Source organism: Bos javanicus, chromosome X, assembly GCF_032452875.1.
Source record: "Bos javanicus breed banteng chromosome X, ARS-OSU_banteng_1.0, whole genome shotgun sequence".
Classification (NCBI taxonomy): Eukaryota; Metazoa; Chordata; class Mammalia; order Artiodactyla; family Bovidae; genus Bos; species Bos javanicus.
The window spans coordinates 77,230,549-77,250,804 of record NC_083897.1 but is presented as its reverse complement, the minus strand read 5'-3'; the positions used below and the strand labels follow the sequence as shown (position 1 = coordinate 77,250,804).

The 20,256-nt window shown below is 41.9% G+C and overlaps 1 protein-coding gene across 1 annotated transcript in view; it reads right to left on the bottom strand.

The window, feature by feature from the left end:
• LOC133242606 (eukaryotic translation initiation factor 5B-like) overlaps nt 1–14,428 on the bottom strand; it is a 106,365-nt gene extending 91,937 nt beyond the window's left edge. Inside the window, 1 exon segment of the mRNA XM_061408779.1 lies at nt 14,201–14,428. Coding sequence (XP_061264763.1) covers nt 14,201–14,428 — 228 coding nt within the window.
• Between the last annotated feature and the right edge of the window lie 5,828 nt (nt 14,429–20,256).

The following is a 20,256-nucleotide window of genomic DNA, read 5'->3' as shown; positions in this document are numbered from 1 at the left end:
CCTCAGAATGTTTGTGGAATTATACTATGTTCTTAGCTGTCTCACTAGGATGTGTTGTGCTCAGTTGCTTTAGTCATGTTTGACCCTGTGCAGCCCCATGGGCTATAGTCTGCCAAGCTGCTCTGTCCATGGGATTCTCCAGGCAGGAATACTGGAGTGGGTTGCCATTTCCTCCTCCCAGGGGATCTTCCCGACCCAGGGATCGAACTTGTGTCTCTTACAACTCCTGCATTGGCAGGTGGGTTCTTTACTGCTAGAACCACCTGGCAAGCCCTTATCTCACTAGGATAAGCTTTACAAAAACATCAAAGTAGATGTTTACCAACTGGTATACTTTCACAAGTCATAAGCCCTGTCCTGGCAGTGGCTTAGGCTTAAACACCTTTATCTAGAGTCCTTTACTTCACAATGAGGAATAAGACTCAGAATGAGAAGCCCAGGATTACCCCACACATGTGCATGGGTTACAGTCTCAAAGTAAGGCTTTTTCTCATAACAGTACTGGAGAAGGTGAAGGAAGAGAACTCAAGGGCCAAGGGAATATGTAATGGAGCTGAGAGAAAGGGTGCAATAGGGGGTTGTAAAGGTTCAGAGAAAAGTATGATTTAGTCAAAGAATCATTAAAAATTAAGACCTAGAGTTCCTTTTTCTCCACATCCTCACCAATATTTGTTATTTGTATACTTTTTGATGACAGCCATTCTGACAGATGTGAGGTGATATCTCATTGTGGTTTTGATTTGCATTTCTTTCTTTCTTTTTTTTTTGCAGTTTCTCTTCCTCCAGGCTCCTTGGCTCTGAGGCAGGGTCTGATATACTCATCCACACTCAAGTCTGAGAACAGATGCTCCCAGTGGCTCAACAGACCCAAAGAGGGTGGGAGAGGGGACATTGCTCATGCCAAAGGGGCCTTGACCCACAGGGATTCTGCAGGATCGCCTTTGACTACCAGACTACGTCTTTTGAGTTGGCTTTTCTGGTTTGCCTCATACCAGTCTTCCTTTTTTTTTTAACCAAATGGGAAAAGCAAACCCAGATGTGAAAGAACGTCTTCAGGTCATAATTCAGAGGGTCAAAAACAGACCCTAACAAGGACCCTGTGTCCTGACTGCCCCCTGGGCTCTCAGATCATCTCACTGCCCCTTAAAGCACTTGGTTGGCAGCAGCTATACAGGCATGGGGGCCTCAGGCAGGAAGGGGACACTTGATCTCCCTCAAATCACCCTATGCAGGCCAAGCTTTAGCAAGTTTCTTCTTTGGGGTCACAGACATGGTCAAGGAGCTGGTCTCGAGTTCTGATAGGCTCCTCCATGGGAGGTGGGCACTCTGGGTGATCACACAGACCCTCTAGTCTTCAGGGAGACCCTCGGGGGCTGAGTGACTGGGTTTGGTCTCTGAGGACTAGAGGGAGGCGATGTGGCCCCAACCCTTCCTTCCTCTCCATTCCCTGTTGGATTCCTGTTCAGGCTTTTCCTCCTGTGTCCCTCTGGTGTATCTGCCGGGCTCACAACACAAGCCTGATGCCCCTGCAAAAGGATCTTCATGAAAAACTGGTCCTCAAGGGCTTTTTAACATGTTTCCTCTATCCACCCCTGCCCCCAGATCTGACAGTGATGCTCCATGGCCCGTTTGACACACAATTCTGGAGAACCTACTGAACACTGGGCACCCCTGATTTGCATTTCTTAAATGATTAGTGATATTGAGTCTCTTTTCATGTGCCTATTAGCCATCTATATATAGCATTTATTTTTTAAAATTGTGTGAGGAAATGTTCTAATCTCACCTTTATACATGTAGCTGTCCAGTTTTTTTTCAGCACCACTTGTTGAAGAGACTGCACATTCTTACCTTGTTTGTTGTACTAATAGGTGTATGGGTTTATTTCTTGGGGCTATCTATTCTATTCAATTGATCTGTGTGCCTGTTTTTGTCCTGGTACCATGCTGTTTTGATAACTGTAGCTTTGTAGTATAATCTGAAGTCAGAGAGCCTGAAACCTCCAGCTCTGTTTTAAACACTTTGGCAATTCAGTGTCTTTTGCGGTTCCACATAAATTTTAGGATAATTTCTTTTAGTTTTCTGAAAACTGTCATGGGTATTTTGATAAGGATTGTACTAAATCTGTGGATTGCTTTGGGCAGTATGGACATTTTTATACATGATTTTTTAAAATTAGAGGATAATTACTTTACAATATTATGATGATTTTTGCCATACATCAGCATGAATCAGCAAGGTATGCATATATCCCATTCCTCTTGAAGCCCCCTCCACCTCCCTCCACATCCACCCCTATAAATGGTCACAGAGCACTGGCTTCAGATTCCCTGTATCATACATTGAACTCCCATTGGCTACCTATTTTACATATGGTAATGTATATGTTTCAATGCTATTCCATATCATCCCACATTCTCCTTCTCCAACTGTGTCCAAAATGTCTGTGTTAGCTTTGCTGCCCTGCAGGTAGGATCATCAGTACTACCTTTCGAGATTCCATATATATGCATTAATATACAATATTTGTCATTCTTTTTCTTACTTGCTTCACTCTGTATAACAGGCTCTAGATTCATCCACCTCGATAGAACTGATTCAAATGCATTCCTTTTAATAGCTGAATAACATTCCATTGTGTATATGTACAACTTCCTTATGCATTCATCTGTCAATGGACATCTAGTTTGCTTCCATGTCCTACTACTGTAAATAGTACTGTGATGAACATTTGAGTACATATGTCTTTTTCAATTCTGGTTTCCTCAGGGTGTATGCCTGAGGAATTACTAGGTGGGATTACTAGGTGATGTGCTGTGTGCTGTGCTGTGCTTAGTCAATCAGTCATGTCCGACTCTTTGCAACCCCATGGACTGTAGCCTGCCAGGCTCCTCTGTCCATAGGGATTTTCCAGGCAAGAGTACTGGAGTGGGTTGCCATGCCCTTCTCCAGGGAATTTTCCCAACCCAGGGGTCAAACCCAGGTCTCCCACATTGCAGGCAAATTCTTTACCATCTGGAGCCACCAGGGAAGCCCTACTGTTGGCTTTATTTTTTAAGGACTTTTCATACTGTTCTCCATAGTGGCCATATCAATTTGCATTCCCATCAACAGTTGAAGAGAGTTCGCTTTTCTTCACACCCTTTCCAGTATTTATTGTTTGTAGACTTTTTGATGATGGCCATTCTGACCAGTGTGAGATGGTACCTCATTGCAGTTTTGACTTACATTTCTCTAATGATGAGTGATATTGCGTATTTTTCATGTGTTTCTTAGCCATCTGTTTGTCTTTTTGGAGAAATATCTGTTTAGGTTTTCTGCCCACTTTTTGATTACATTGTCTGTTTTTCTGGTATTGAGCTGAATCAGCTGCTTGGATATTTTGGAGGTTAATTATTTGACAGTTGTTTCATTTGCTATTAATTTTTTCCGTTTGGGGGGTTGTCTTCTCACCTTGCTTGTAGTTTCCTTCATTGTTCAAAAGCTTTTAAGTTTAATTAGGTCCCATTTGCTTATTTTTGTTTTTATTGCCATTATTCTAGGAGGTGGTTTATAGAGAATCTTACTGTGGTTTATGTCAGAGAGTATTCTGCCTATGTTTTCCTCTAAGATATTTATAGTTTCTGGTCTTACATATAGGTCCTCAATCCATTTTGAGTTTATTTTTGTGCATGGTATTAAGACGTGTTCTAGTTTCATTCTTTTACATGTAGTTGGCCAGTTTTCCCAGAACCACTTGTGGGAGAGACTTTCTCCACTGTATATTTTTCCCTCCTTTGTCAAAGATAAGGTGCCCGTAGGTGTGTGGTTTTATCTCTGGCTTTCTATCTTGTTCCATTGGTCTATATTTCTGTTTTTGTGCTAGTACTGTCTTGATGACTGTAGCTTTGTAGTGTAGTGTGAAATCAGGAAGGCTGTTCTCTCCAGTTCTATTCTTCTTTCTCAAGATTGCTTTGGCTATTCGAGGTCTTTTGTGTTTCCATACAAATTGTGAAATTACTCATTCTAGCTCTGTAAGAGGGAGAAGGCAATGGCACCCCACTCTAGTACTCTTGCCTGGAAAAATCCCATGGATGGAGGAGCCTGGTAGGCTGCAGTCCATGGGGTCGCTAAGATTCAAACACGACTGAGCGACTTCACTTTCACTGTTCACTTTTATGCATTGGCACTCCAGTGTTCTTGCCTGGAGAATCCCAGGGACGGGGGAGCCTGGTGGGCTGCTGTCTATGGGGTCGCACAGAGTCGGACCTGACTGAAGCAACTTAGCAGCAGCAGCAGCTCTGTGAGAAATACCATTGGTAGCTTCCCTGGTAGCCGCAGCTGATAAAGAATTTGCCTGCAATGCAGGAGACCCTTGTTCAATTCCTGGGTCAGGAAGTTCCCCTGGAGAAAGGATAGGTGGGTACACTCCAGTATTCTTGCCTGGAGAATCTCCATGGACAGAGGAGCCTGGTGTGCTACAGTCCATGTGGTCACAAAGAGTTGGACATGATCAGATCAGATCAGATCAGATCAGTCGCTCAGTCGTGTCCGTACTGGAGTTTCAGCTTCAACATCAGTCCTACCAATGAACACCTGGGACCGATCCCCATTAGGATGGACCGGATGGATCTCCTTGCAGTCCAAGGGACTCTCAAGAGTCACCTCCAACACCACAGTTCAAAAGCATCAATTCTTCTGTGCTCAGCTTTCTTTATGGTCCAACTCTCACATCCATACATGACCCTTGGAAAAACCATAGCCTTGACTAGATGGATCTTTGTTGACAAAGTAATGTCTCTGCTTTTTAATATGCTGTTTAGGTTGGTCATAACTTTCCTTCCAAGGAGCAAGCATCTTTTAATTTCGTGACTGCAATCACCATCTGCTGTGATTTTGGAGCCCAGAAAAATAAAGTCAGCCACTGTCTCCCCATCTATTTCCCATGAAGTGATGGGACTGGATGCCATGATCTTAGTTTTCTGAATGTTGAGATTTAAGCCAACTTTTTCACTCTCCACTTTCACTTTCATCAAGAGGCTCTTTAGTTCTTGTTCACTTTCTGTGGTGTCATCTGCATATCTAAGGTTATTGATATGTCTCCCAGCAATCTTGATTCCAGCTTGTGCTTCATCCAGACCAACGTTTCTCATGATGCACTCTGCATGTAAGTTAAATAAGCAGGATGACAATATACAGCCTTGACGTATTCCTTTTCCTATTTGGAACCAGTCTGTTGTTCCATGTCCAGTTCTAACTGTTGCTTCCTGACCTGCATATAGGTTTCTCAAGAGGCAGGCCAGGTGGTCTGGTATTCCCATCTCTTTCAGAGTTTTCCACAGTTTATTGTGAGCCACACAGTCAAAGGCTTTGGCATAGTCAATAAAGCACAAATGGATGTTTTTTCTGGAACTCTCTTGCTTTTTCGATGATCCAGCAGATGTTGGCAATTTGATCTCTGGTTCTTCTGCCTTTTCTAAAACCAGCTTGAACATCTGGAAGTTCACAGTTCACATACTGCTGAAGCCTGGCTTGGAGAATTTTGAGCATTACTTTACTAGTGTATTAGCTTCCCTTGCAGCTCAGTCAGTAAAGAATCTGCCTGCAGTGCAGGAGACCCCCAGGTTCGATCCCTGGGTTGGGAAGATCTCCTGGAGAAGGAAATGTCAACCCACTCCAGTATCCTTGCCTGGAAAATCTCATGGACAGAGGAGCCTGGTGGGCTGCAGTCCATGGGGTCACAAAGAGCTGGGCATGATTGATCGACTAACACTTTCTTACTTACTAGCGTATGAGATGAGGGCAACTGTGAGGTGTTTGAGCATTCTTTGGCATTGCCTTTCTTTGGGATTGGAATGAAAACGGACCTTTTCCAGTCCTGTGGCCACTGCTGAGTTTTCCAAATTTGCTGGCATATTGAGTGCAGCACTTTCACAGCATCGTCTTCCAGGATTTGAAATAGCTCAACAGGAATTCCATCACCTCCACTAGCTTTGTTCATAGTGATGCTTTCTAAGGCCCACTTGACTTCACGTTCCACGATGTCTGGCTCTAGGTCAGTGATCACACCATCGTGATTATCTGGGTCATGAAGACCTTTTTGTACAGTTCTTCTGTGTATTCTTGCCACCTCTTCTTAATATCTTCTGCTTCTGTTAAGTCCCTACCATTTATGTCCTTTATTGAGCCCATCTTTGCATGAAATGTTCCCTTGGTGTCTCTAATTTTCTTGAAGAGATCTCTAGTCTTTCCATTCTGTTGTTTTCCTTTATTTCTTTGCATTGATCACTGAGGAAGGCTTTCTTATCTCTCCTTGCTATTCTTTGGAACCCTGCATTTAAATGGGTATATCTTTCCTTTTCTCCTTTGTTTTTCGCTTCCCTTCTTTTCACAGCTATTTGTAAGGCCTCCCAGATAGCCATTTTGCTTTTTTGTTATTTCTTTTTCTTGGGGATGGTCTTGATTCCTGTCTCCTGTACAAAAGAGTCCTCTCTAATAGTTGTTAGCATTTGTCTTATGTATTGATGTGCTCCTAGATTGGGTACATATATGTTTACAATTGTTATGTCTTCTTCTGGAATTAATCCTTTGACCTTTATGTAGTGTGCTTCTTTGTCTCTTGTAACGATATTTATTGTAAAGTCTGCTTTATTTGGTATGAGTATTCTTTAGATTTCTGTTTGCAAGGATTATCTTTTTCCAGCCCCTCATTTTCAATCTGTCTGTGTTCCTAGGTTTGAGACGGGTCTCTGGTAGACAGCATATGTAGTGTAAGGGTCTTATTTTTTTATCCATTCAGTCAATCTGTCTTTTGGTTGGACCATTTAGCCCATTTACATTTAAGTTTATTATTGATAACATTTACTTTATCATTTGGGTTTGTTTTTCTGTGTTTTCTGTCTAGAGAAATTCCTTTAGCATTTGCTGAAGAGCTGGTTTGGTGGTGTTGAATTCTCTTAGCTTTGGCTTATCTCTAAAGCTTTTTGATTTCTCCTTCAAATCTGAATGTGATCCTTGTTGGATAGAGTAATCTTGTTTGTAGGTTTTTCCCTCTCATCACTTTAATTATATCCTGCCACTCTCTTCTGGCCTTCAGAGTTTTTGCTGAAAGACCCACTGTTATCCTTATGGAGATCCCCTTGTATATTATTGGTTGCTTTTCCCTCATTGCTTTTAATATTCTTTCTTTGTGTTTAGTCTTTGTTAGCTTGATTAGCATATGTCTTGGTATGTTTCTCCTTGGGTTTATCCTGTATGGGACTATTTGAGCTTTCTGGGCTTGTGTGTCTATTTCCTTCACTATATTAGGTAATTTTTTTTTTTTTTTACTATAATCACCTCAAATATTTTCTCATGTCCTTTCCTTTGTCTTCTTCTGGGACAGATGCCTATGAATCAAATGTTTGGGTGCTTTATGTTGTCTCAGTGGTCTCTGAGGCTGTCTTTATTACTTTTTTATTCTTTTTTCTTTATTCTGGGCTTCCCTTGTGGCTCAGCTGGTAAAGAATCTGCCTGCAATGCAGGAGACCTGGGTTAGATCCCTGAGTTGGGAACATCCCCTGGAGAAGGCAAAGGCTACCCACTCCAGTATTCTGGCCTGAAGAATTCCATGGACTGTATAGTCCATGGGGTCACAAAGGGTTGGACACGACTGAATGACTTTCACTTCACTTTCTTTATTATGCTCTGCTTCAGTTATTTCCACCATTCTGTCTTCCAGCTCACTTATCCATCATTCTGCCTCTGTTATACTCTACTATTGTTTCCCTCCAGTGTATATTTAATCTCAGTTATTACATTGTTCATTATTGATTGTTCATTCTTTAATTCTTCTACTTCTTTGTCAAATATTTCTTGCATCTTCTTGATCTATGCCTCCAATCTATTTATCTATGTCTCCATTTTGTTTTCTAGGTTTTGGATCATCTTTACTATCATTATTATGAATTATTTTTCAGGTAGACTCCTTTTTCCTTGTTGCTTGCTTGATCCGGTGGGTTTTTACCTTGTTCCTTCATCTGCTGGATATTTCTCTGCCTTTTCATTTTGTTTCATTTTCTGTATTTTGGATCTCCTTTCTGAAGACTGGAGGGTTGTAGTTCTTCTTAATTGTGGAATCTGCCTCCCGTGAGTGGGGTTGGACCCATGCCTTGTGAAAGTTTCATCATTGGGGGGACTTGTGCCTGTGTTTTGGTCAACTGAACTGAATCTAGTCTCTCTGAAGGGCAGTGTCGTGTCCAGTAGTAAGTTTTGAGGTGTCTCTGGGTTTGGTATGGCTTTGGGCAAGCTGTCTGCTAATGAGCAGTGTTGTGCTTCTGTTTTGTTGAAGAATTGTGACGGGGCATCTCGGCATTGGAGCTTGCTGGCTTTTGGGTGGGCTTGGTTTTGGTGTTGAGATGGAGGTGTTTGGGAAGGCTCTTGCTCCTTAAAGTTCCCTGGGATCAGCAATTCTCTGGTGGATCAAAGTCTTGGGCTTTGGCCTCCTACCTCAGGGGTTCAGGCTTGACCCCTACTGTAGCTCACAAGCCACACAGCCTAGAAAACAAGTCCCCAAGACTCTTTGTGAAGGTAACAATAAACAGCCCAAAACACCCAGCGACACTTACACCAAAGTCCTCTAATGTTTCTAAGAAGGTCTATGGACCTGTTGTGGGCAGTGTGGGGTCAGTTCAGTCTCATATCTGGCCTTATTCCAGCCTGTAGTTTCTCCTAATGTTGACACTTGCCCCTAAAGTCCACAGTCTGTTCCCCACCTGGATACGAGGGGGCAAAGGCTGAGGCTCATTAGGACTCACTTGCTCTGTTGTGCTGAGAAGAGGGGAGGATATGACAGCTACAATTGGGATGTACCAGGTAGTGTCTGGGACCACAGACACTTTTAGAGTCTGAGGCAGGTCTTGAGTTCTCCCAGAGGAAAAGGTCCTAGTTCGTGGGTCCCTAGAAAGAGTCAAGCTGTTTAGACTTCCAGCAAGGTGTGGGAAGTAACCTGTACCAGCTCACAGCCTGGTGGTAGCTGCCACCTCTTGGGTTGGGACCACATCAGTCCTGTTTTGTTCACTGCCTCAAACACTGGCCCAGCTTTGGCAGTGGCAGTCATGTCTAATTCCACAGATATTTCAAAGGAGCCCTCTCAGCATATCCTCATGGCTGCCAGCCCTCAAACTCTCCATGCGATCTTTGAAATCTCTTTGGGATCTTTGCCAGGGTCTCAGTACCCCACCCCCACCATGTGAGGTAGGCCAAGGCTTGCTAGCTGCTCCTCTTGGCTCCCTGCCACCACCCTCTGATCTGGGCTGAGGCTTGTGAGCTGCTTATCAGCTGAGAAGTGCTGTTCAGCAGTAATTTCTGTGGCAAATTTTCTCTGTGTTCTGCCCTCTGAGCCCCACTGATGTATAGCACTCTGAGGTCCCATAGTCAGGTCCCTTGGCTCTGACTGCGAGGAGTTTCTAGTGCCTGGAAACTTTTCCTCCTTCAGGACTCTCTCCCTCCCTCTCTCAGGGCACAGGCCCCCACATTGAAATCCTTTATCTCTTTTTATGTCTTTATCTTTTGTCCTACTTCATTCTAAGGAGATGGGCTTACCTTTTCGGAGGTTTGGGGTCTTCTGCTATCCTTTAGAAGGTGTTCTGTAGGAGCTGTTCCATATTCTGATGAATTTTTTATTTATTTGTGAAGAGGTAGGTAATTTCCCTGTCTTATTCCTCTGCTGTCTTTTTCCATCTCTCTGGACACTTTAATAACTTTAATTCTTCCAATCTTAGAACATCTTTTAATTTATATTTTTTGATTTGTTTTATAATTTCAAGTTCCTTCATCATGGTTTTGTTATTTTTCAGAGTATAAATCTTCCACTATTTTGGCTAAGTTTATGCCTAGGTATTTTATACTTTTTGGTGCAATTTTGCTGCTCAGTTACTAAGTTGTGTCCGATTTTTGCAATCCCATGAACTGCAGCATGCCAGGCTTCCCTGTCCTTCACTAACTCCTGGAGTTTGCTTGAACTCATGTCCACTGAGTTAACGATACCATACAACCATCTCATCCTCTGTCACCCCCTTCTCCTCTTGCCTTCAATCTCTCCCAGCATCAGGGTCTTTTTCAATGAGTTGGCTCTTCCCATCAGGGGGCCAATGTATTGGAGTTCAACTTCAGCATGAGACCCTCCAATGAATATTCAAGGTTGATTTCATTTAGAACTGACTGGCTTGATCTTGCTGTCCAAGAGATTCTCAACAGTCTTCTCCAACATCACAATTAGAAAGCATCAATTCTTTCAGCACTAAACATTCTTTATAGTCCAACTCTTATATCTTTACATAACTACTGGAAAAACCAAAGCTTTAACTATATGGACCTTTGTCAAAAAAATGATGTCTCTGCTTTTTAATATGCTGTCTAGGTTTGTTGTAGCTTTACACTCAAGTGGCAAACATCTTTTAATTTTGTGGCTGCAGTTACCATCCGCAGTGATTTTCAAGCACAAGAAAATTAGATCTGTGACTGTTTCCACCTTTTCCCCATTTATTTGCTATGAAATGATGAGACCAGATGCTATGATATTCATTTTTTGAATGTTGAGTTTTAAGCCAGCTTTTCCAGTCTCCTCTTTCACCTTCAGGAGGCTCTTTAGCTCCTCTTCCACCTTCAGGAGGCTCTTTAGCTCCTCTTCACTTTTTGCCATTAAAGTGATATCATCTGCATGTCTGAGATTGTTGTTGTTTCTCCTGGAAATTTTGATTCCAGCTTGTGAGTCATCCAGCCCAGCATTTTGCATGATGTACTCTGCATTGTGCTTCTACTTCATGGACTCTGCTAAAGCCTTTGACTGTGTAGATCACAACAAACTGTGGAAAAATCTTAAAGAGGCAGGATCATCAAGCCAATTTACCTGCCTCCTGAGAAACCTGTATGCAGGTCAAGAAGCAACAGGTAAAACCAGACATGGAACAACAGACTGGTTCAAAATTTAGAAAGAAGTACATCAAGGCTTTATATTGTCACTTTGCTTATTTAACTTATATGTAGAGTACATCATGAGAAATGCTGGGCTGGATGAAGCACAAGCTAAAATCAAGATTACCAGGAGAAATATCAATAACCTAAGATATGCAGATGACAACACTCTAACGGAAGAAAGTGAAGAGGAACTAAAGAGCCTCTTGATGAAAGTAAAAGAGGAGAGAGAAAAAAACTGGTTTAAAACTCAACATTCAAAAAACTAAGCACATAGCATCTGGTCCCAGCACCTCATGGCAAATAGATGGGGAAACAATGGAAACAGTGACAGACTTTATTTTCTTGAGCTCCAAAATCACCGCAGATGGTGATGCAGCCATGTAAGTAAAAGACTCTTGCTCCTTGGAAGAAAAGCTATAACCAACATAGACAGTGTATTAAAAAGCAGAGACATTATTTTGCTGACAAAGGTCTATATATTCAAAGCTATGGTTTTTCCAGTAGTCATGTATGAATGTGAGAGTTGGACCATAAATAAGACTGAGTGCTGAAGAATTGATACTTTTTAACTGTAGTGCTGGAGAAGACTTTTGAGAGTTCCTTGGACAGCAAGGAGATCAAACCAGTCAATCCTAAAGGAAATCAATACTTAATATTCATTGGAGGGACTGATGCTGAAGCTGAAGCTCCAATACTTTGGACACCTGATGCAAAGAACTGACTCATTAGCAAAGACTCTGATGCTGGGAAAGATTGAAGGCAAGAGGAGAAGGGGATGACAGAGGATGAGATGGTTGGATGGCATCACCAACTCAATGGACATGGGCTTGAGCAAGCTCTGGGAGATGATGAAGGACAGGAAGGCCTGGCGTGCTGCAGTCCCTGGGTTTACAAAGAGTTGGACATGACTGAGTGTCCAACATGACTGAGTGAACAACATGACTCAGTCAACATGACTGAGTGAACAACAACAACTCTGCACTGAGGTTAAATAAGCAGGCTGATGTGTACTGCCTTGATATACTCATTTCCCAATTTTGAACCAGTCTGTTGTTCCATGTCAGGTTCTAACTGTTGCTTCTTGACTTAAATACAGGCTTTTCAGAAGGCACATAAGATGATCTGGTAATTTCACCCCTTTAAGAATTTTCCACAGTTTGTTGTGACCCACACAGTTCAAGGTTTTAGTGTGGTCAATGAAACAGAAATAGATTTTTTTTTTTTTAATTCCTTTGAGTTTTCTATGATCCATTGGATGGTGGCAGTTTGACCTCTGGTTCCTCTGCCTTTTCTGTATCTGGCTTATACAACTGGAAGAACTGCTCAAGCCTAGCTTGAAGGAATTTGACTATAATTTGGCTAGTGTGTGAAATGAGTGCAATTGTAGAGTAGTTTGAAAATTCTTTGACAATGCCTTTCTTTGAGGTTGGAATAAAAAACCTGACTATTTCCAGTGCTGTGGCCACTGCTGATTTTTCAGAATTTGCTGGGATATTGAGTAAAGCACTTTACCAGCATCATCTTTTAGGATTTAAAATAGCTCAGCTGGAATTCTATCACTTCCCTTAGCTTTATTCATAGTAGTGCTTCCTAAGGCCGACTTAACTTTCAGCTCCAGGATATCTGACTCTGGGTGAGTGATCACACCATCGTGATTATCCAGGTCTTCAGGACCTTTTTGTACAGTTCTGTGTATTCTCGACACTTCTTAGTCTCTTCTGCTTCCTTGCCTTTTCTGTCCTTTATTGTTCCCGTCTTCACATGAAATATTCCCTTGGTATCTCTAATTTCCTTGAAAAGATCTCTAGTCTTTCCCATTCTATTGTTTTCCTCTACTTCTTTGCACTTTTCACTTAAGAAGGCTTTATTATTTCTCTTTGCTATTCTCTGTAACTCTGCATTCAGTTGGGAGTCCTTTTTCTACTTTGCTTTTTGTTTTTCTTTTCTCAGCTATTTGTAAGGCTTCCTAAAACAACCACTTTACCTCCTTGCATATCTTTTTCTTGGGAGTGGTTTTGGTCAGCACTTCCTATACAATGTTATGAACCTCCATCCATATTTCTTCAGGAAGTCTGTCTACCAGATCTTATCTCTTGAAACTATTCATTATCTTCACTGTATAAAGATTTATGTCATACTTGAATCACCTGTTGGTTTCCCCTACTTTCTTCAATTTAAGTCTGAATTTGGCAATCAATTTAAGTCTGAATTTGGCAATAAGGAGTTCATGATCTGAGCCACAGTCAGCTCCCGGTCTTGTTTCTGCTGACTGTAGAGAGCTTCATCTTTGGCTACAAAGAATAAAATCAATCTGACTTCAGTATTGACCATATAATGATGTTCATCTGTAGAGTCGTCTCTTGTATTGTTGGAAGAGGGTGTTTGCTATAACCAGTACATTCTCTTGGCAAAACTCGATTAACCTTTTCCCTGCTTCATTTTGTACTCCAAGGCCAAACTTGCCTGTTACTCCACGTATCTCTTGACTTCCTACTTTCACATTCCAGTCCCCTATAATGAAAAGCACATCTTTTTTTGGTGTTAGTTCTAAAAAGTCTTGTAGATCTTCACAGAGCCATTCAACTTCAGCTTCTTCAGCATTAATGGTATTCAGCTTCAAGTATTAATGGTTGGGGCATAGACTTGGATTAGTGTGATATTGAATGGTTCGCCTGGGAAATGAGCCAAGATCATTCTGTCGTTTTTGAGATTGCACCCAAGTACTGCATTTTGAACTCTTTGGTTGACTATGAGGGCTACTCCTTTTCTTCTAAGAGATTCTTTCCCACAGTAGTAGACATAATGGTCATCTGGATTAAATTTGCCCTTTCCTGTTAATTCTAGTTCACTGATTCCTGAAATGCTGATGTTCACTCTTGCCATATCATGCTTGAACCCATCCAATTTACCTTTATTCATGGACCTAATTTTCCAGGTTCCAATGCAATGTTGTTCTCTACCACATTGGGCTTTACTTTCACCAACAGACAAGTCCACAATTGAGGTACATTTCCACTTTGGTCCAGCCTCTTCATTCTTTCTGGAGCTATTTATCTGTTCTTCCCCAGTAGTATATTGAATGCTTACCAACCTGGGCGCTCATCTTCTGGTGTCATATATTTTTCCTTTACATTGTGTTCATGGGGTTCTTGAGGCAAAAATACTGAAGTAGTTTGCCACTTCTTTATCCAGTGGACCATATTTTGTCAGGCCCTGACTAGAAGTGACACATCCTTCAGCCACTCCATGTAAGTGAACAACATGCCTGGCACCCTGCTTGTCCCACTGCTTGTCCTCCTTGAGCATGTAAACCTTCACCTATTGCAGGGTGTTGGTCAATGTGCTGCTTGGGGGCTGGGTCAAAGGCCCTGCTGGAGTTGCTGGTAAGGGGCTCCAGGGAAGGCTGGAGCGAGGTTGGAGGATGCCCACGAGTGGAGGGCTCCCCGGCCTCACCTTTGCCGCTAGTTACCTGAGACCATTCTTCCAACCACATGGCCTGCCACCAGTGAAGTGCTGGCCTATACCTTTCCTCTCTGGCTCCTCAGTGTTACTGCCCAGGCCTGGCTAGCCTTGCCTCATCGGGGGTGGAGGGTGCACAATGTTTCATAGTGTACCACCCCATCACACTAGGAAGTCGGGGTACTGGTCACTACCCTGTTCCCACCTCCTCCTCAGCCATGATCTCCGTGAAGGTGCTTCTTGTACCACCACCACTGCCTCTTCAGGCCACCACTGCTGTCTTTTCAGGCCACTGCTGCCATGTTGTAAGTTTTGTTGCAATCTTAAGTGGGATTATTTTCTTGCTTTCTCTTTTTGGTAACTCATTATTAGTGTATAGAAAAGCAACAGATTTATGTATATTAATTTTGTATCCTGCAACTTTACTGAATTTACTTATCAGTTCTAATAGTTTTTTTATAGCAACTTTAGGGTTTTCTATATATATTATCATGTTTTCTGCAAAGAGTGACAGTCTTACTTATTCCATTCTAGTTTGAATGCCTTTTATCTCTTTTTGTTTTGTCTTATTGCTGTGACAAGGACTTCCAATCCTATGCTAAGTAGAAGTATCAGGACTGGTAGGAATGTAAGTTGGTGCCACCACTACAGAAAAAAGGTAGGGAAGCTTCTAAAAAACTAAAAATAGAACTATCACACAATCCAACAATTCCAGTCCTTTGCATACATCTGTGAAAATAAAAACACTAATTCAAAAGATACACTCCAGTGTTCAAAGTAAAGTTGTCTGCAGTTACCAAGACAAAGAAGCAACCTATATGTCCATCAACAAACAGATGAACAGATGAAGAAGATATGGTATATCTATATAGGCTACATACTGTGTGCTTAGTCATGAGTTGCTCAGTCATGTTCAACTCTTTGTAACCCCATTAACTGTAGCCCGCCAGGCTCCTCTGTCCATAGGGATTCTCCAGGTAAGAATACTGGAGTGCATTCCATGCCCTCCTCCAGGGGGTCTTCCCAAGCCATGGATCGAGCCCAGGTTGCCCACATTGCAGGCAGATTGTTTACTGTCTGAGCCACCAGGGAAGCCCAAGAATACTGGAGTGGGTAGCCTATCCCTTCTCCAAGGTATCTTTCCAACCCAGGAATCAAACCAGGGTCTCCTACATTGCAGGCAGATTCTTTAATAGCTGAGCTACCAGCAAAGCCTGATATATGTACACACACACACACACACACACTGAGTGAAATATTACTCAGCCATAAAAGGATGAAATTCTGCCATTTTCAACAACTTGGATGGATATAGAGATGACTGTGCTTTGTTTTTTTCTGGTAAAATCTTTTTTGAAATCATTTATTTATTTAATTTTTTGGCTGTAATGGGTCTTTTTTCCTGCATGTGAGCTTTCTCCAGTTGAGGCAAGCAAGGGCTACTCTTCATTGCAGTGGCTTCTATTGTTACAGAGCACAGGCTCTAGGCATACAAGCTTCAGTAGTTGTAGCTTGCAGGCTGTAGAATGCAGGCTCAGTAGTTGTGGATGCATGGGCTTACTTGATCTGTGGCATGTGGGATCTTCGCAAACCAGGGGTTAAACTAGTGTCCCTTGACTTGCAAAGCAAATTTTTAACCACCAGGGAAACCATGATATAATCTTTTAAGTCTATGATATTCCCTTTTGAAAACTGCTTCATCTCCTCATTGCACACATTTTGGCATGTTGTGTTTTTATTTTCATTTTTCCTCAACTATTTTCTAATTTCTTTTGATTTCTTTCTTGTTCAATGTGTTATTTAGAATGTTATTGCTTTACTTCCAATTATTTGTGTTATTTGCAGTTATTACTTTATTATTGATTTCTAATTTTATTTTCATCAAAGAATATATTGTTCCAATCATTCAAAATATACTGGTATTTATTTTATGGCAAAATACATGTTTATCTTTATGAATATTCTGTGTGCATTTCAAAAAATGTGTTAGGTGAAGTGTTCTATAAATGTCAATTAAATCAAGTTGGCTGATAGTGTTGTTCGAATTCTATGTCTTTCAGTTCAGTTCAGTTCAGTTCAGTTGGGTCGCTCAGTCGTGTCCGACTCTTTGCGACCACATGAATCACAGCACGACAGGCCTCCCTGTCCATCACCAACTCCCGGAGTTCACTCAAACTCATGTCCATCGAACGGTGATGCCATCCAGCCATCTCCTCCTCTGTTGTCCCCATCTCTTCCTGCCCTCAGTCCCTCCCAGAATCAGGGTCTTTTCCAATGAGTCAACTCTTTGCATGAGGTGGCCAAAGTACTGGAGTTTCATCTTTAGCATCATTCCTTCCAAAGAAATCCCAGGGCTGATCTCCTTTAGAATGGACTGGTTGGATCTCCTTGCAGTCCAAGGGACTCTCAAGAGTCTTCTCCAACACCACAGTTCAAAAGCATCAATTCTTTGGTGCTCAGCTTTCTTCACAGTCCAACTCTCACATCCATACATGACCACTGGAAAAACCATAGCCTTGACTAGACGGACCTTTGTTGGCAAAGTAGTTTCTCTGCTTTTGAATATGCTATCTAGGTTGGTCATAACTTTCCTTCCAAGGAGTAAGCGGCTTTTAATTTCATGGCTGCACTCACCATCTGCAGTCATTTTGGAGCCCCCCAAAATAAAGTGACACTGTTTCCACTGTTCCCCCATCTATTTCCCATGAAGTGATGGGACCAGATGCCATGATCTTAGTTTTCTGAATGTTGAACTTTAAACCAACTTTTTCACTCTCCTCTTTCACTTTCATCAAGAGGCTCTTTAGTTCCTCTTCACTTTCTGCCATAAGGGTGGTGTCATCTGCATATCTGAGGTTATTGATATTTCTCCCGGCAATCTTGATTCCAGCTTGTGCTTCTACCAGTCCAGCGTTTCTCATGATGTACTCTGCCTATAAGTTAAATAAGCAGGGTGACAATATACAGCCTTGACGTACTCCTTTTCCTATTTGGAACCAGTCTGTTTTTCCATGTCCAGTTCTAACTGTTGCTTCCTGACCTGCATATAGGTTTCTCAAGAGGCAAGTCAGGTGGTCTGGTATTCTCATCTCTTTCAGAGTTTTCCACAGTTTATTGTGATCCACACAGTCAAAGGCTTTGGCATAATCAATAAAGCACAAATAGGTGTTTTTCTGGAACTCTCTTGTTTTTTTTCCATGATGCAACAGATGTTGGCAATTTGATCTCTGGTTCCTCTGCCTTTTCTAAAACCAGCATGAACACGGTTCACGTATTGCTGAAGCCTGGCTTGGAGAATTTTGAGCATTCCTTTACTAGCGTGTGAGATGAGTGCAATTGTGCAGTAGTTTGAGCATTTTTGGCATTGCCTTTCTTTTGGATTGGAATGAAAGCTGACCTTTTCCGGTCCTCTGGCCACTGCTGAGTTTTCCAAATTTGCTGGCATATTGAGTGCAACACTTTCACAGCATCATCTTTCAGGATTTGAAATAGCTCAACTGGAATTCCATCACCTCCACTAGCTTTGTTCGTAGTGATGCTTTCTAAGGCCCACTTGACTTCACATTCCAGGATGTCTGGCTCTAGGTCAGTGATCACACCATCGTGATTATCCAGGTCATGAAGATCTTTTTTTGTACAGTTCTCTTGTGTATTCTTGCCACCTCTTCTTAATATCTTCTGCTTCTGTTAGGTCCCTACCATTTCTGTCCTTTGTTGAGCCCATCTTTGCATGATATGTTCCCTTGGTATCTCTAATTTTCTTGAAGAGATCTCTAGTCTTTCCCATTCTCTTGTTTTCCTCTACTTCTTTGCACTGATCGGAGAAGGCAATGGCACCCCACTCCAGTACTTTTGCCTGGAAAATCCCATGGATGGAGGAGCCTGGTAGGCTGCAGTCCATGGGGTCACTAAGAGTCAGACACGACTGAGCGACTTCACTTTCACTTTTCACTTTCGTGCATTGGAGAAGGAAATGGCAACCTACTCCAGTGTTCTTGCCTGGAGAATCCCAAGGACGGGAAGCCTGGTGGGCTGCCATCTATGGGGTCGCACAGAGTCGGACATGACTGAAGTGACTTAGCAGCAGCAGCAGCAGCAGTCTTTCCCATTCTCTTGTTTTCCTCTACTTCTTTGCACTGATCACTGAGGAAGGCTTTCTTAACTCTTCTTGATATTCTTTATAACTCTGCATTCAAACAGGTATATCTTTCCTTTTCTCTTTTGGTTTTCACTTCTCTTCTTTTCACAGCTATTTGTAAGGCCTCCTCAGACAGCCATTTTGCTTTTTTGCATTTCTTTTCCATGGGGATGGTCTTGATCCCTGTCTCCTGTACAATGTCATGAACCTCAGTCCATAGTTCATCAGGCACTCTATCAGATCTAGTCCCTTGCATCCAATACTGCATTCAGGACTCTTTTGTTGACCACAATGGCTACTCCATTTCTTCTAAGGGATTCCTGCCCGCAGTAGTAGATATAAGGGTCATCTGAGTTAAATTCACCCATTCCAGTCCATTTTAGTTCGCTGATTCCTGGAATGTCGACGTTCACTCTTGCCATCTCCTGTTTGACCATTTCCAATTTGCCTTGATTCATGAACCTGACATTCCAGGTTCCTATGCAATATTGCTCTTTACAGCATTGGACCTTGCTTCTATCACCAGTCACATCCACAACTGGGTATTGTTTTTGCTTTGGCTCCATCCCTTCATCCTTTCTGGAGTTATTTCTCCACTGATCTCCATTAGCATATTGGGCATCTACCGACCCAGGGAGTTCCCCTTTCAGTATCCTATCATTTTGCCTTTTCATACTGTTCATGGGGTTTTCAAGGCAAGAATACTGCAGTGGTTTGCCATTCCCTTCTCCAGTGGACCACATTCTGTCAGACCTCTCCACCATGACCCTTCCATCTTGGGTGGCCTGACATGGCATGGCTTAGTTTCATTGAGTTAGACAAGGCTGTGGTCTGTGTGATCAGATTGGCTAGTTTTCTGTGAATATGGTTTCAGTGTGTCTGCCCTCTGATGCCCTCTCGCAACACCTACCATCTTACTTGGGTTTCTCTTACCTTGGACGTGGGGTGTGTCTTCTTGTCTTCTTGTCTTCTCCAGCAAAGCGCAGCCACTGCTCCTTACCTGGGACGAAGTGTATCTCCTCACAGCTGCCCCTCCTGACCTTGAAGGTGGAGTAGCTCCTCTCTCATTTTCCATTTTTCTATCTGTTACTGAGGTCAGAGTAGTAACACCTCTGACTGTAATTGTGCAACTGTCTATTCTTTCTTTCAATTATATCTTAGCTTCATGAATTTTAGAGCTCTTTTATTGTGCTCATAACATGGAAGATTGTCATCTTTCCTGCTAAATTAACTCTTTCATCATTAAAAATACCCCTTTAACTATGGAAATTATCCTTATTTTCAGTTTACATTTTCTGATATTATTATAAGCACTCCAAATGTTTTGCTTAATTTTTGCATGGTATTTTTTCATTATTTCTCCTTGAATTTTTTTTGTTTTTGTTTTTATATTTAAAGAGGTTTCAGTTTGGCAAAATATGTTAGAGCTTTGTTACCCTGTCTGAACATATCTGCCTTTTATTTAAACTATTCAAAATTAATATAATTCTATACATGGGTGGGCTTAAACCTGTTATATTGCTTTTTCTCATTTTTGTTCATTTTTTTCTCTTTTCGTGTTTTAATGGCTTTAATATTTTCTACTATTTAATTTACAATATTGGCTTATTACATAAATTTCTTTTGCCTCTTCCTTGAGGTGAAATTCACGTGATAAAAACGTATACTGTTGATCAGATCAGATCAGATCAGATCAGTCCCGCAGTCGTGTCCAACTCTTTGCG